A 15,003-nucleotide genomic window follows, 5' to 3' on the forward strand; every position below is an offset into this window, starting at 1 on the left:
CGCATGCCTGTGATCAGGTAAAACCATTGGAAAGGGAGGGAAAGGAACTGGACGATCACCCAGTTGCTGTGCGAACATCTCTGCTGACGTCCCCGGGATCAGGATCACTACCTCAGAGTCTAAAGGGAAAGGGGAAGATGAGCTCCATCTGTCACATAAAACTTCCTGTTTCGAAAAAACAAAAGGAATTAACCTAAGAGGAGCAAAATGCTTGCAAGGATTCTTTGGTGGTAGTGTCTTGTGCTTCCAACTTCTGAATAACCTTTTCCGTTTGTCATGACCAAGGCAGTTCAAGGTGTTGCTACGGGCTGTTTTTTTCTTAAAAAAAGGAATCACTGGAGGTCTGCATTCCAGAGAAGGGGCTTCCGGAGCATCCCTTAATTCATTTGGTTTCCTGATGAGTCCTAATACCCTCAGGAGAGATGATTCCTCAACAGATTCATTTGAGGTCCACTCCGAGGTCTCACCTCAAAATGTCCCAGCAAGTCCAAGACATGGGAAGACTTGACGGATTCAGGGGAGACGGAAGCCTTGACCTCCGGTAGAGTTATCTGAAAGTGAGTCTCCAAGGAGTCACATCCAGGCAACACCCGTCTATCCTTCCACTTGGAAGAAACATCTTTTCTTTCCCTGATTTTCTCCTCTTTGGAGAAAGGCGAGAGGGAAGGAGGAAATACACAAAGAGAGGACTCCCACTAATCTAGAGACTCTGGGTCCGGACACAGTTTTGGTAGCGCTCGTACTCCTCGAATGAAAAAGAAATTCAATAAGAGTGTCTGTACTCTCCCCTAAACTTTTCAAACCTTGGATCTGTTAGGCATGGAACATCATCTTCATTTTGCAGAAGAAAGACAGGCAGCTCTGATGGGCGCTTGAGCTTGCGTGCACGCCTGTGATTAGGTAAAACGCTTGGAAAGACACGGAAAGGAACTGAACAGTCACCTAATGGGGCCATTCATTCCTAGAAAAGGTCGAGGTGTATGTCCTGAAGATATCTTACCTTCCTAGCTCATGCTGTCAATCGTGGATGTGTCTGGTGTTGCTGACACAGGAAAACTGATCACAATTTAAAGAAGTGAGTGCCCTTGAATGCAATTCTTGGTGGTAAATTTAATTTCCTTGCACTACATGTTCTTGCCTCACATCAGGGCCCTAACGAGTCTCTGGTTCACAGTCTTGTGGAGGCGCACTTCTCCAGGTTGGTGACGCGTTACTGGTTGACAAACTTGTCACAGATGCTCGTAGGACTACATGGGTGCTCTTCGTTAATCTATGTGCCAACATGACAAATTCGTAGATAATTTGTTTGTATTTTTTCTAAATATACAAACCTTAGTTATTTATTAGGGGTATTACCTGCTGCTTCCTCCGATGCCTTAGATGACCGCGGAGGTAGCAGCAGTAGGGGATTCAGCATTATGAAGCTTCATCTGTGGTGGATAATGTGGGAGGGTGGGCTGTGGCACCCTAGCAGTATCAGCTGAACTCGGTTGAATCCCTTGTTAGGCTGGGAGGAACGTAGAGAGTAGAGGTCCCCTTTTTTTGTTTTGTTTCATTTGTTGATGTCGGCTACCCCCAAAAATTGGGGGAAGTGCCTTGGTATATGTATGTATGTATTACTTTTAGAGTAGCTGAAATGACAAGCCATGAAAGTTCAGCGAGGGTTAACTACCAACACCGCTAGTTAGCAGGGGGTAGGGGAGGGTAGTTTGCTACTGCTCCCACTCACACAACGGTGATTTAGCTCACTTTGCTTGGAGGTAGGACTTCAAGGGGGATAGGGCTGGCGGCCAAGTTTGTATAAATAGCTAAGGTTTGTATAGTTAGGAAAAATACAAATTATCTACGAATTTGTCCTTTGTTCCGTAACTGGAATACAAACCACGCTATTCATTAGGGGTGACTCACCCATTAGGAAGGGTGGATGTCCCTGCCAATCTGGTTTTTAGCTTTACCCGGGGCTCCTTATCTGAGTATGGTAGTACTCAAAAATAAGGAGTACCGGCACCTAGCTAAAACCTTGCGGCTTACGCAAGCTGTGTTGAGATATATAGAAGTGTGACCGTCCAGGTAAAGTTATTACGAGTCTTTTAGGAGGAAAAACTGTTGTAACCAAGACTTTCCCAATACCACCTCGCCAAGGTATAGGGACGCAAGAGTATTAGTTTTAATACTAGGTTTACTTGCAGTGGTTTGAGGTCAGCTGTGCAGAGAACCCAGGATGCTGCTTTCCCCAAGAGAGGGGAGGATGAAGAAAAGAATAAGAGCCAGTCAAACCTTTTCATTCACGCAGACTAAAACCGGGTAACAATGCCCTTAACCTTCTGCTACTTGTCCAATAAGGAGCTTGAGGTCTTGAACCAGCTGTTGTGCAGCCACCACAGGACCAATAGATGTGGGGATTTGTCTCCACCGCCAACATAAATGTTCCACAGGGCCGGCCGGTGAGTCAAAGGCAGGTGCCTTGGTTGCAGAAGTCAACTCACAAACACACATTAGAAAAAGAAAAGGCAAAAATAACAAATTTGGAAATAATTTGTATTTTTCCTAACATACAAACCTGGAGCTATTTATAGGGTATTACTTTCGGCAACGCTGAAAACCAGCCAAGACAATTTTAGTGAGGGATAATTACCCCATCCGCAAGTTAGCGGGAAGGGGTTGGGGTAGACTGGCTACCCCGTTCACTCACACCTGTCAGTTGAGTAACCACTTTTGCTTTCTGGCAGGACTTCTAGGGGGACAAGGTGGCGGACAAATTTGTATAAATACAGTAGCTCCAGGTTTGTATATTAGGCAAAATACAAATCATTTCAAAATTTGTTATTTGTTCCGACAGATACAAACCTTTGCTATTTATAGGAGGGAGGAAGTTCTACCAAATGGCCTTGGTCATGACCCGGGGTTCCCTCTAATTGATCTTAGATCTAATTAGTATGAACCCTACCCTCGCTAAAATCAAAGTAGTTACAAGGTAGCTCAATGACAGCGGCCTGCAGAAGCTTGTGTGAGAGAGACTCGTGGCTTGTCTTTAAGTAGGAACTCGAGGATAAGCATGAGTTCTAAGACATATCCAATACCCTCCCTCACGAGGTATTGGTGACGTAACAAAGTATTTATTCATACTCAGGATGCACAAGGGAAATGAACCTTACCTGCAGAGGGGTGAGGTCAGCTATGCTTCGGTCTTGCGGAGCTGTTTCCCCAGTGGGGGAGGTGAAAGAAAGAAGGGAGGCAGACATTCTTTTCATTCACCCCAGACTAACCCGGGTAACCTCAGCCCTCAACCCTCTGCTACTTGTCCATCAAGGAGTCTGAGGCACTTGTTGTGTGGCCACCACAGGACAAATGGAAAAGGTTTCCATGCTCCTGTGGGTTACGTCTTTCAGGTAGTGGGCGATGAAGGTTGTCTGACGCTTCCACACGCCCTCTTGCAATACCTGTGCCACAGAAAAATTCTTCTTGAACGCCAGACACGTTGCAATGCCTCTGACGTCATAAGCTCTAGGTCGGTTGGACAGAGGAGGGTCTGGATATGGAGCGTATTCGATTACTTTCCTTATCCAGGAGGAAATATTATTCCTCGTGACCCTCCTCTTGACCTTCCCGTGCTGACAAAAAGTGCTTGTACACGGGGGCGAGCTTTTGCTGTTCTTCTTAAGTAACACCTCAGACTCCTTACTGAACATAGTAACAGTTGGTCTGGATCTTAGGTTACAGAACGAAGACCCTCTATCCGAAATGGGCCGAACCTGGAGTCCGGCACACCCAGATTTTAAGTCTTAGCTACAAACTCAGGGACGTAGTTGAGGATTACTTCTCCCCATCTCCTTGAGTGGGAGACATCAGCAGATAGACCATGAAGCTCGCTGACTCTCTTGGCCGAAGCCAGAGCGAGGAGGAACACCGTCTTCCACGTGAGGTGGCGATCGGAGGCCTGCCATGATGGTTCATAAGGGAAGCCCTTCAGAGACCTGAGGACCCAAACCACATTCCAAGGGGGAGGTCTTAGCTCTGCCTGGGGACAAGTAAGGTCGTAACTACGCATGAGCAAAGAAAGTTCCGAGGAGGAAATATCGACTCCTTTCAGTCTAAAGGCGAGACTCAAGGCTGAGTGGTAGCCTTTGACTGCCGAGACCGAGAGAAGCATTTCTTCCCGAAGGTATACAAGAAACTCCGCTATAGTTGGAACAGAGGCATCGAGGGGAGAGATACCCCTTCCACGACACCAACCACAGAAAACCACTTCGCCTGGTAGACTGCCTCTGTGGATCTCCTGAGGTGTCCAGCCATTCTTTTCGCAACTGACTGCGAAAAGCCTCTCTGTGTGGAGGTGCTGGATAGTCTCCAGGCGTGAAGTCGAAGCGAAGCTACGGCTTTGTGGAAGATGTTGGCATGTGGTTGTTTGAAGAGGTCGTGCTGTGGAGGGAACTCCCTCGGGATCTCCGTGAGGAGATGCAGAAGGTCCAGAAACCATTCTGCGTGATGCCATAGCGAACAAATAAGGGTCATTTGCAAGTTGTTGCTTGCTCGTACCTGGTTGAGGACTTTTCTCATCAGACAGAACGGGGGAGATGCATAAGCGTCCAGGTTTATCCACCGTTGTTGAAAATCATCTTGCCAAAGAGATTGGGGACAACAGGAGCCTGAAATTCAGGGCCGTTGCGAACAGATCCACAGTTGGGGAACCCCACAAAGTCAGGACTTTATTGGCTATCAGAGGATTCAAAGACCACTCGGTGCCAACTATCTGAGTTGCTCTGCTCAGCTTGTCTGCTAGCACATTCCACTTGCCCGGAATGAGAGCTGATAGAGTCACCGAATTGTCCTCTGCCCATCTGAGTATCTACTGCAAGATGGCACAGCTGCTGCGAAAAGGTACCACCCTGTTTGCTTAGATAAGCTACTATGTGGTGTTGTCGCTCATCAACACCACGGAGTGCCCCGCCAGGACCTGGTGGAACTTTTCGAGGGCCAGAAAGGCTGCCCTCATCTCTAAGAGATTTATGTGCTGGTACCTTTCTGATTCGGATCATTGGCCGGAGATGTAATGGTGCAGCACATGAGGCCCCCACCCTTCTTTTGATGCATCCGAAAAAAGCATAAATTCCAGGGGAGAGACGAGAAGATCGACCCCTTTGCAGAGGTTCGGCTCTGCCAGCCACCAACTGAGGTCCAACTGTTCCTCTAGCCCTATGCGAACTAGGTGATCCCGGGAATCAGAGTGTTGGTTCCACTGGGATTTTAGTCGCCACTGGAGGGATCTCATCCTGAGGCGACTGTTGGGGACCAGTCGGGTCAGGGAAGAGAGGTGACCGAGAAGGCGAAGCCAATACTGCGCTGGGAGCTCTTCCCGATTGAGGAAGACCTATGCTATCTCCCTCAGTCTCTGGATCCTTTCGTCTGATGGAAATGCTTTGTGCCTTAGGGTGTCCAATCGCATGCCTAGGTATACCAGTTCTTGAGAGGGGAGCACGTGAGACTTCTCAAGGTTTACCATGATCCCCAGACCCTGGCAAAACCTTAGAAGCTCGTCTCGGTGGCGGAGATGGGCCGCCTCCGAGTCTGCCAGAATCACCCAGTCATCAAAGGGCGAATACTCTAATGAATACCTGGGGTGCTGTGGAAAGACCGAAACACAATACCCTGAACTAGTAATGCTTCCGATTGAACATGAATCACAGATACTTCCTGTGTCATTTAGATCTAAAGTGCACATGAAGTCCTGGGGTCTTATCGCTTGTCTGACTGTGTCGGCCGTCTCCATCCTGAAAGGTGTCTGTTCGACAAACCTGCTCAGGGCCGAGAGGTCGATGACTGGTCTCCAGTCTCCAGACGCCTTTTTCACCAGAAAGAATCGCCTGAAAAAGCCTGGGGACCCGTCGAGGACCTCCAGGAGAGCGTCCTCCTCCAACATGGACTGGACTTCTGCCCTGAGGGCAAACTCCTGTGCGGATCCCTTCGCATAAGAGTTCGATAGAATCGGCACTGGAGTTAGTGTAGGGAGAGAGAGCGTGAATGGGATATGATACCCTGAACGAATCACCTCGACCGTCCAGGGTTCGGCCCCGTGGTGAAGCCACCTCTGTCAGCGGCTTTGCAGATATTCCCCCACAGGCGGGCAAATGGGAGGATTGCCTATCCTATTGGGACCGGCCTCGGCCGGATCCCTTCTTACCCTTTCCTCCATGAAAGGACTTTTTGCTGTGAAAGGCCTGCTTCACACCCTTTTTACCCTGCTGTTTTGGGTCTCTAGCCCTTTTCGGTTGCAGGTTTTGCTGTGGCTGAGAGGGGTAAGGTCTAGCTGTTAAGACCTTTTGGATGAGGGAGTCCTGGCTGAACTTCCTCCACCTCTCTGCCACCCGCTCGACATCCTCGGGATGGAACATAGAATTGCCCTCGAAAGGAGCATTTCTCAGTCTCGCTACTTCGACCTGAGGGAGATGTCTATGGAACTTGCCTATGACAGCATCCTCCTCTTCAGGATAGTGTTGGCCCAAAGGTTCACTACCTGATGGGAGAGGAACCCGATGGCCCGAGTGCGAGACAATAGGAGTCTCCAAAGACTTCCTAAAGGAATACCGAGACAGGTCCTTAGACCGCATCAGTTGTCCTAAGGATCCTAACCAGAAGTCCAGCCACGAAGTAGCCTGCATGGCGTACTTCACCACCTCCTCCTGGTTCAGGATTTCAGGGGCCGAAAAGGAGACTGGAAGTCCCGTAAGTTTCTCGAAGGGTGTGGCCTTCAAGAGTGCCTTTATAGAGTGGTCGAGAGGCAGCGTTGGAAGAGATTCCCCGAGGATCTCGTAGTACCTCCTCTGAAACACAAACGGAGGAGGTAGGAGCTTGGAGGATGAGCTGGAGCGGAGAGAGGAGGTGGACCCAGTTGTCTGGGACACTGCCTTCTGTTTGGCACTCTTCAACCCCTTTGACCAGGGTAAAGCTGCACTGGTCCTCTGAGTGCCGTAAAACTGATCAAGGACCGTTTCTTTTCCATCTAGAGGGGCTGCCGATGGATCTGGTAGTCCATTGATGGAACGGATGCAGGCTAGGACCTGCCAGAGGGCATGTTCCGACTCCTTCCCCTCATCCTCAGTAAGCTTAGGGCTAGCGGCTGCTGGCAGAGTGTCGTCCTCGAGATCGCTCTGCCCTTCCACGTCCGAGCTCTCATCCATAGGAGCCCGGAGTGGATCGAAGTCGTCAACTGGATAGACTGGGGATAGGGAGACAGCCGAGGAGGTGCTTGCTTCCCGCTGCCTGGGAGGCAGTGAGGAAGGAAGCCTGGCTAAGGATTTAGGGATGGTGAACAAATCCTTCGATTCCCTCCCACGAGGCCGGAGGTCCTCTGTCCCCAAGGGCCTAGGGGGCTCCGTCGGCTTACGGGTGGAATGTAAGTCCGTTGCCATGTGGGGTGAGTCCCGTCCGGTCACAGGTCGTGTCTCCTTAGGCACTATCTCGACCGGTGAGGGACGGAGGGAATCTCCATAGGAAGTAACCCTATCCTCCTTGGGGGGCAAAGGACGAATCCTTTTCCTTTTCCCCTTTGGTCTGGCCTGTGGCTTATTGAACTGCAGGGGCCTACCCTGAGGTTCATGCCTAATCTCCTCCAGAGGTCTTTTGCGAGGGGATGACCGTCTCCCCTTGCCAGAAGGACCCACCTGTGCAGAATCTTCCGAACTCCTCCTAGATCGGATGGAGGAGAGGACCCTGGGAAGAGAGGAGGTGATAAAGGGATCCTAGGTGTGTCACCTAAGGGCTGGGAGCGGGGAAAGACTCCTTTCATGTCTTGGCGCATTACATTGAATAAGGATGAATAAGGCGCTAAGCCACGGGGGGTCACAGGCTCCCGAGGAACTAAGGGGAAGGTCCTTAGGAATGCACTGCTCCCTGGGTTTAGGAACCTGGGCAGGTTTCCTACAGACAAGATCGGCACAGGCCTACCCTTAGGGATAGGATCTGGGCTCGGTTGCGCAGGCGACTGTTGTCTCAGTTGAGGCCTAAGAGGATTGAGACTGATTGTGAGCGAGCTGTTTGTAGGCGGAAGGGTGCTCGTGCATGCGACCTTCCTGATTGCACGCACCTTTTTCGCGCTTGTGGTGCGCATAAGGTTGTCCGCGCACATGGCAAGCAGTGGATTGTTCGCGCGCAACAAGTTGTTCGAGTGCATGGCGAGCAACAGCATGTTCGGGCCATAGGATGCACCCGCGTGCCATGTTCGCCATTTTGTTTGCGTGCGACAAGTTGGTCGTGCGCGCGAAAGCTCTCAGGTTGGTGACAGAACTCACTGCTACACTCACCCGAAGGTTCACAATAGCTTGTGTTGTGTGAGCGCGAACGATCAACACAACAAGAGTTTGAAAACTCTGTCATAAAAAGAATGACTACGGTCACGAGAACCCGAAAGTTCAGCGTGAACTGTGTTGCGCGAACCCGAAGGATCAACGCAACAAGAAACTGTCACGAGACCTCGGAGAGTCAACGTGACTAAGGGTACGAGGGACCAAAGGCCCAACGTAGCCTATGTTGCGAGACACCGAAGAGTCAGTGCAACGAGAAACCGAAGTTTCTCAGTCACGAAACACTGAAGTGTTAGCGTGACTAAAGTTACGAGACCCCAAGGGTTCAGCGTAACTCAGGTTACGAGACCCCGAAGGGTCAACGTAACAAGGAACCGAAGTTCCTATGTCACAAGACCCCAAAGGGTCAGCGTGACTGATGGTACGAGAACCCGGAGGATCAACGTTACCATCGTTACGAGAGCCCGAGGGTTCAGCGTAACAGAAACCCGAAGGTTTCAAGTCACGAGAGCCCGAGGGTTCAGCGTAACGGAGACCCGAAAGACTTCTGCTGTCATGAGAACCCGCAGGATCAACTTGACGAGAGCCCGAAGGCTCACAATCACGCCAGCCCAAAGAGTGATCATCACGAGAGCCTACAGGGTCAACGTGAGGAGAACCAGCAGATTCAATAAGACGTCTCCTTACACCTTGAGGAGGAGAACGTCCGGGGTGGAGAGGGGTTACCCACCCCTCCACTCTACGAACCTCCGGAGAGGAACGTTCAACAGACTCCGTCCGAGGGGGAGACTGATCAAGGTCTACAGATAATTCCTCCGCATGGGAGGAAAGTTCACCCGAAGGAGAGCTACGCTCATAACAAGGTTCTCTTTCCGCCCCCGGAGGAGAACCAAAAGCGTAAGGAGATTACTGATGTAAACAGAGGCAATCTTCTCTCGCGAACGAGAAATATGTTCCCCAAAGGGCAAACTTGCCTTGGAGAGAGCCTTGCTACCGCCCCTGGTGGGTTAGCTAACTCCTCGGCGTCGGAACCAGACTCTCAGCCTGACCGACGGGCAACAACGCCTGCGCCCACAAGAGGAGGATCGATCTCCGCAGAGGAAGAAGATGGCCGCCTTCTCTCTGCTCCTCTTCGGAGGAGTTCGAGGCAAACTTCCTTCGAAGGGGGACCGTCGACGCCCAGCGATGGCCACAAAGAAACAAGGTCTGGAAAGGAGCAGGCGCTCCCTGGGGGAAGAGAAGGAGCCGACTCACTTGGGGAGACGCCACCTTCGCCTATCCCACGGGGATGACCTGGAGTCACAAGCCCTGTGCTACTGCTTGACAGTGGCCCGGAAGGGCCTGGTCGATAATTAGCTTTGGGCAGAGATTTAGGAGAAGAAGAAACTTCTTCTTACGCGCAAACCTCTCCCATTGGGAGGCAGGCCACTCCCTACACTCGGAACAGGTGTTGTCCCGCAAACACTGACTTCCCCGGCAAGCCAGGCATAAAAGGTGTGGGTTCGTCTGCACGGACGACATGAAGGTACTGCAGCGGCGGCCTTCAATACCTGGACATGTCCACATAGCAGGACAATACATGTAACCAAAACACACCGATACACACAAAAGAAAAAGGAAAGTAATAAAGTCAAGGCAGTTTGTTTAACGGGAGAGAGAGACGGTACGTCTGCTCTAGACCGAGCCAAAAGTAAAAGTGGTTACTCAACCGACAGGTGTGAGTGAGCGGGGTAGCCAGTCTACCCCAACCCCCTCCCGCTAACTAACGGATGGGGTAATTATCCCTCACTAAAATTGGTTTTCAGCATTGCCGAAAGTAATACCCTATAAATATCGAAGGTTTGTATCTGTGTCGGAACAAACAGATTAATGGCAGTCCAAATAAAGACGAAGGATGAAGAGCGGCGACGTCTGTTCACCATCCGAGCCAAAAGCAAAGTGAGCTAATTCATAGGTGCGCGAGTGGGGCGGTAGCAAACTACCCTCCCCTAACCCCACATACTATCGGTGTGGGTAGTTAACCCTAGCTAAACTTTAATGGCTCGTCATTTCAGCTACGCCGAAAGTGATACCCCTAATAAATAGCGTGGTTTGTATTCCAGTTATGGAACAACTGAACGTTCACCTGAGCTATAGCCCTAAAAATTTCTTACAGAACTCTCAGAAGAATAAACAGGAAAGTCAGAGACAAAGTCTCTACCATAGGAGACAACACTCATGGGCGACAAAGAGAGCGTTGGTGCACCAGGGCCTTTCTCATCCGCAAAACGTAGCTTTGGCCAGAGCAAACTTAACAGCTGGGACTTTGGAAACTAAAGAATGGAGCTTCTTCTCTAAGGGAAGCAAGGAGGTCTACTGCCTTCACAACTTGCTCTATAAGCATAAAGTCTTCAATTTTCTTTTGCTTGTCCTACGAAGAGTTAAGTAAAGAATGACCGGAGTGACGAGTTTCAGATGTCAGAAATCAGGATCTCGCCAACTTTCCTGACATTGAGCACAAACCTGAGGATGATCATGCTTAGATTTCTTTCCCACACTCTAAAATCTTGCTCATTGAGAGGACAACCACTCCCTTTACACATCAGCGGTGCCCTCTAGATTTTGCCAGAATCTTACCCCTACAAAAAGGATGTGGGTTAGTATTCATGTGGAACAAATAAACTTTAAACTTCTTAGAAATAATTACCGATGCAAACAATATATAAGCAAAACAAATGATAAAATTAAAATAGAACAATACATGACAGACTACTAAAACTTACCTGAGTTAATTTAAGTGCTATATCTACGTCTTCATCATCAACGGGATGAATGAAAAGTGGTGCTATCATTGCTTCGGCATCATTATCCCATTCCTGAAATAAAAAACGGTAATAAGACGAGTCAAAAAAAAAAAAAAAAAAAAGAAAAAAAAAAAGATGCATATTGGGATTTTTATGTGTGGAGGGTGATATGACAGGCACTCAAATGTACTTAATGTAAATAAAAATTAATAAAAAATATGGAAAAAAGTATTTCTACTGGAATATGTTGTATTATTATGTCTGGATTTTGGAAAGGCATCTGAAAAGTTGAAACAGAGCAGGTGCATCTAATGAAGAAAAAAAATGTTGGTCACCATTATAAGCAAGCCCCAATTTTGTTATTAATTAATCACAATAAGAAAGGAAATACAAAGGAGTACTAGCTACATCAGATCAGGTGTTTATGTCAAAATATAAAAAAATTAATCAAATCTGATATGTTATTTTCATTAGTAAAATAAATTTTTTAATATACTTACCCGGTGATCATGTAGCTGCAGCTCTGCTGCCCGACAGAAAAAACCTACGGGCGGGATACGCCAGCGATCGCTATACAGGTGGTGGTGTACAACAACAGCGCCATCTGTCGAGTAGGTACTCAAGTACTTCTTGTCAACAAAGAACCAATTTTCTCCTCGGTCCACTGGGTCTCTATGGGGAGGAAGGGTGGGTCCTTTAATTCATGATCACCGGGTAAGTATATTCAAAAATTTATTTTACTAATGAAAATAACATTTTTCAATATTAATCTTACCCGGTGATCATGTAGCTGATTCACACCCAGGGGGGTGGGTGGAGACCAGCATACATGTTAACATTAGAAGCTAAGTATCCCGTATTTCATTTTAGCAGTTATTCAAAATAACAAACATAAAATTAATAAGTACCTGGTAAGGAAGTCGACTTGAACCATTACTCTGCCTTTTTAAGTACGTCTTCCTTACTGAGCCTCGCGATCCTCTTAGGATGCTGAGCGACTCCTAGGTGCTGAAGTATGAAAGGCTGCAACCCATACTAAAGGACCTCATCACAACCTCTAATCTAGGCGCTTCTCAAGAAAGAATTTGACCACCCGCCAAATCAACCAGGATGCGAAAGGCTTCTTAGCCTTCCGTACAACCCAAAAACAACAATAAAAAGCATTTCAAGAGAAAGATTAAAAAAGGTTTTGGGATTATGGGAATGTAGTGGTTGAGCCCTCACCTACTACAGTGAACCATCGTTTATCGCGGTAGATAGGTTCCAGTCGCGGCCGCGATAGGTGAAAATCCGCGAAGTAGTGACACCATATTTACCTATTTATTCAACATGTATATTCAGACTTTTAAAACCTTCCCTTGTACGTAGTACTGTTAACAAACTACCCTTTAATGTACAGAACATTTAATGCATGTACTACAGTACCCTAAACTAAAACAGGCACAAATAGTAAAGGTGATTTTATATCATGCATTTCCTAAACATGTTAAAAAGCACGATAAAAAATGGCAACCAATGTTTTGTTTACATTTATCTCTGATCATAATGTAGAAACAAACTGGAGGTAGAGCTTTGCTTATTACCCAGACATATTTCCCATACTTTTCCCTTAGAACTACATCACATCTTCCTACTTTAGATATATATATATATATATATATATATATATATATATATATATATATATATATATATATATATATATATATATATATATATATATATATTATATATATATATATATATATATATATATATATATATATATATATATATATATATATATATATATATATATATATATATATGTGTGTGTGTGTGTGTGTGTATATATATATATATTTATATGTATACACATATACATACCTACATATATACATAAATACATGCATACATATATATATGTACATACATACATATACCAAAGGCACTTCCCCCAATTTTGGGGGGTAGCCGACACCAACAAGAAACAAAACAAAAAGGGGACCTCTACTCTCTACGTTCCTCCAGCCTAACCAGGGACTCAGCCGAGTTCAGCTGATACTGCTAGGGTGCCACAGCCCAACCTCCCACATTTCCACCACAGATGAAGCTTCATACTGCTGAGTCCCTTACTGCTGCTACCTCCGCGGTCATCTAAGGCACCGGAGGAAGCAGCAGGGCCTACCGGAACTGCGTCACAATCGCTCGCCATTCATTCCTATTTCTAGCACGCTCTCTTGCCTCTCTCACATCTATCCTCCTATCACCCAGAGCTTTCTTCACACCATCCATCCACCCAAACCTTGGCCTTCCTCTTGTACTTCTCCCATCAACTCTTGCATTCATCATCACCTTTAGCAGACAGCCATTTTCCATTCTCTCAACATGGCCAAACCACCTCAACACATTCATATCCACTCTAGCCGCTAACTCATTTCTTACACCCGTTCTCACCCTCACCACTTCGTTCCTAACCCTATCTACTCGAGATACACCAGCTATACTCCTCAGACACTTCATCTCAAACACATTCAATTTCTGTCTCTCCATCACTTCCATTCCCCACAACTCCGATCCATACATCACAGTTGGTACAATCACTTTCTCATATAGAACTCTCTTTACATTCATGCCCAATCCTCTATTTTTTACTACTCCCTTAACTGCCCCCAACACTTTGCAACCTTCATTCACTCTCTGACATACATCTGCTTCCACTCCACCATTTGCTGCAACAACAGACCCCAAGTACTTAAATTGATCCACCTCCTCAAGTAACTCTCCATTCAACATGACATTCAACCTTGCACCACCTTCCCTTCTCGTACATCTCATAACCTTACTCTTACCCACATTAACTCTCAACTTCCTTCTCTCACACACCCTTCCAAATTCTGTCACTAGTCGGTCAAGCTTCTCTTCTGTGTCTGCTACCAGTACAGTATCATCCGCAAACAACAACTGATTTACCTCCCATTCATGATCATTCTCGCCTACCAGTTTTAATCCTCGTCCAAGCACTCTAGCATTCACCTCTCTCACCACTCCATCAACATACAAGTTAAACAATCACGGCGACATCACACATCCCTGTCTCAGCCCCACTCTCACCGGAAACCAATCGCTCACCTCATTTCCTATTCTAACACATGCTTTTCACTGCTTGCAACAACCTTCCACCAACTCCATATAACCTCATCACATTCCACATTGCTTCCCTATCAACTCTATCATATGCTTTCTCCAGATCAATAAACGCAACATACACCTCCTTACCTTTTGCTAAATATTTCTCGCATATCTGCCTAACTGTAAAAATCTGATTCATACAACCCCTACCTCTTCTAAAACCACCCTGTACTTCCAAGATTGCATTCTCTGTTTTATCCTTAATCCTATTAATCAGTATTCTACCATACACTTTTCCAACTACACTCAACAAACTAATACCTCTTGAATTACAACACTCATGCACATCTCCCTTACCCTTATATAGTGGTACAATACATGCACAGACCCAATCTACTGGTACCATTGACAACACAAAACACACATTAAACAATCTCACCAACCATTCAAGTACAGTCACACCCCCTTCCTTCAACATCTCAGCTTTCACACCATCCATACCCGATGCTTTTCCTACTCTCGTTTCATCTAGTGCTCTCCTCACTTCCTCTATTGTAATCTCTCTCTCATTCTCATCTCCCATCACTGGCACCTCAACACCTGGAACCGCAATTATATCTGCTTCCCTATCATCCTCAACATTCAGCAAACTTTCAAAATATTCCGCCCACCTTTTCCTTGCCTCCTCTCCTTTTAACAACCTTCCATTTCCATCTTTCACTGTCTCTTCAATTCTTGCGCCGGCCTTCCTTACTCTCTTCACTTCTTTCCAAAACTTCTTATTCTCTTCATATGACTGACCCAGTCCCTGA

The 15,003-nt window shown here is 47.0% G+C and overlaps 1 protein-coding gene across 6 annotated transcripts in view; it reads right to left on the reverse strand.

Moving 5' to 3' along the window:
- LOC137650125 (transcriptional adapter 2-beta-like) overlaps positions 1-15,003 on the reverse strand; it is a 174,856-nt gene that overhangs the window by 108,948 nt on the left and 50,905 nt on the right. For all 6 annotated transcript variants that reach the window (XR_011045917.1, XR_011045916.1, XM_068383264.1 and 3 more), the window contains exon 6: positions 11,060-11,152. Coding sequence is in view for 4 of the 6 variants with exons in the window: in XM_068383264.1 (XP_068239365.1) it covers positions 11,060-11,152 (93 nt within the window). In the remaining 2 variants the exon portion in view is untranslated. The remainder of the gene's footprint in view (positions 1-11,059; positions 11,153-15,003) is intronic.

Source organism: Palaemon carinicauda, chromosome 11 (genome assembly GCF_036898095.1).
Source record: "Palaemon carinicauda isolate YSFRI2023 chromosome 11, ASM3689809v2, whole genome shotgun sequence".
NCBI lineage: Eukaryota > Metazoa > Arthropoda > Malacostraca > Decapoda > Palaemonidae > Palaemon > Palaemon carinicauda.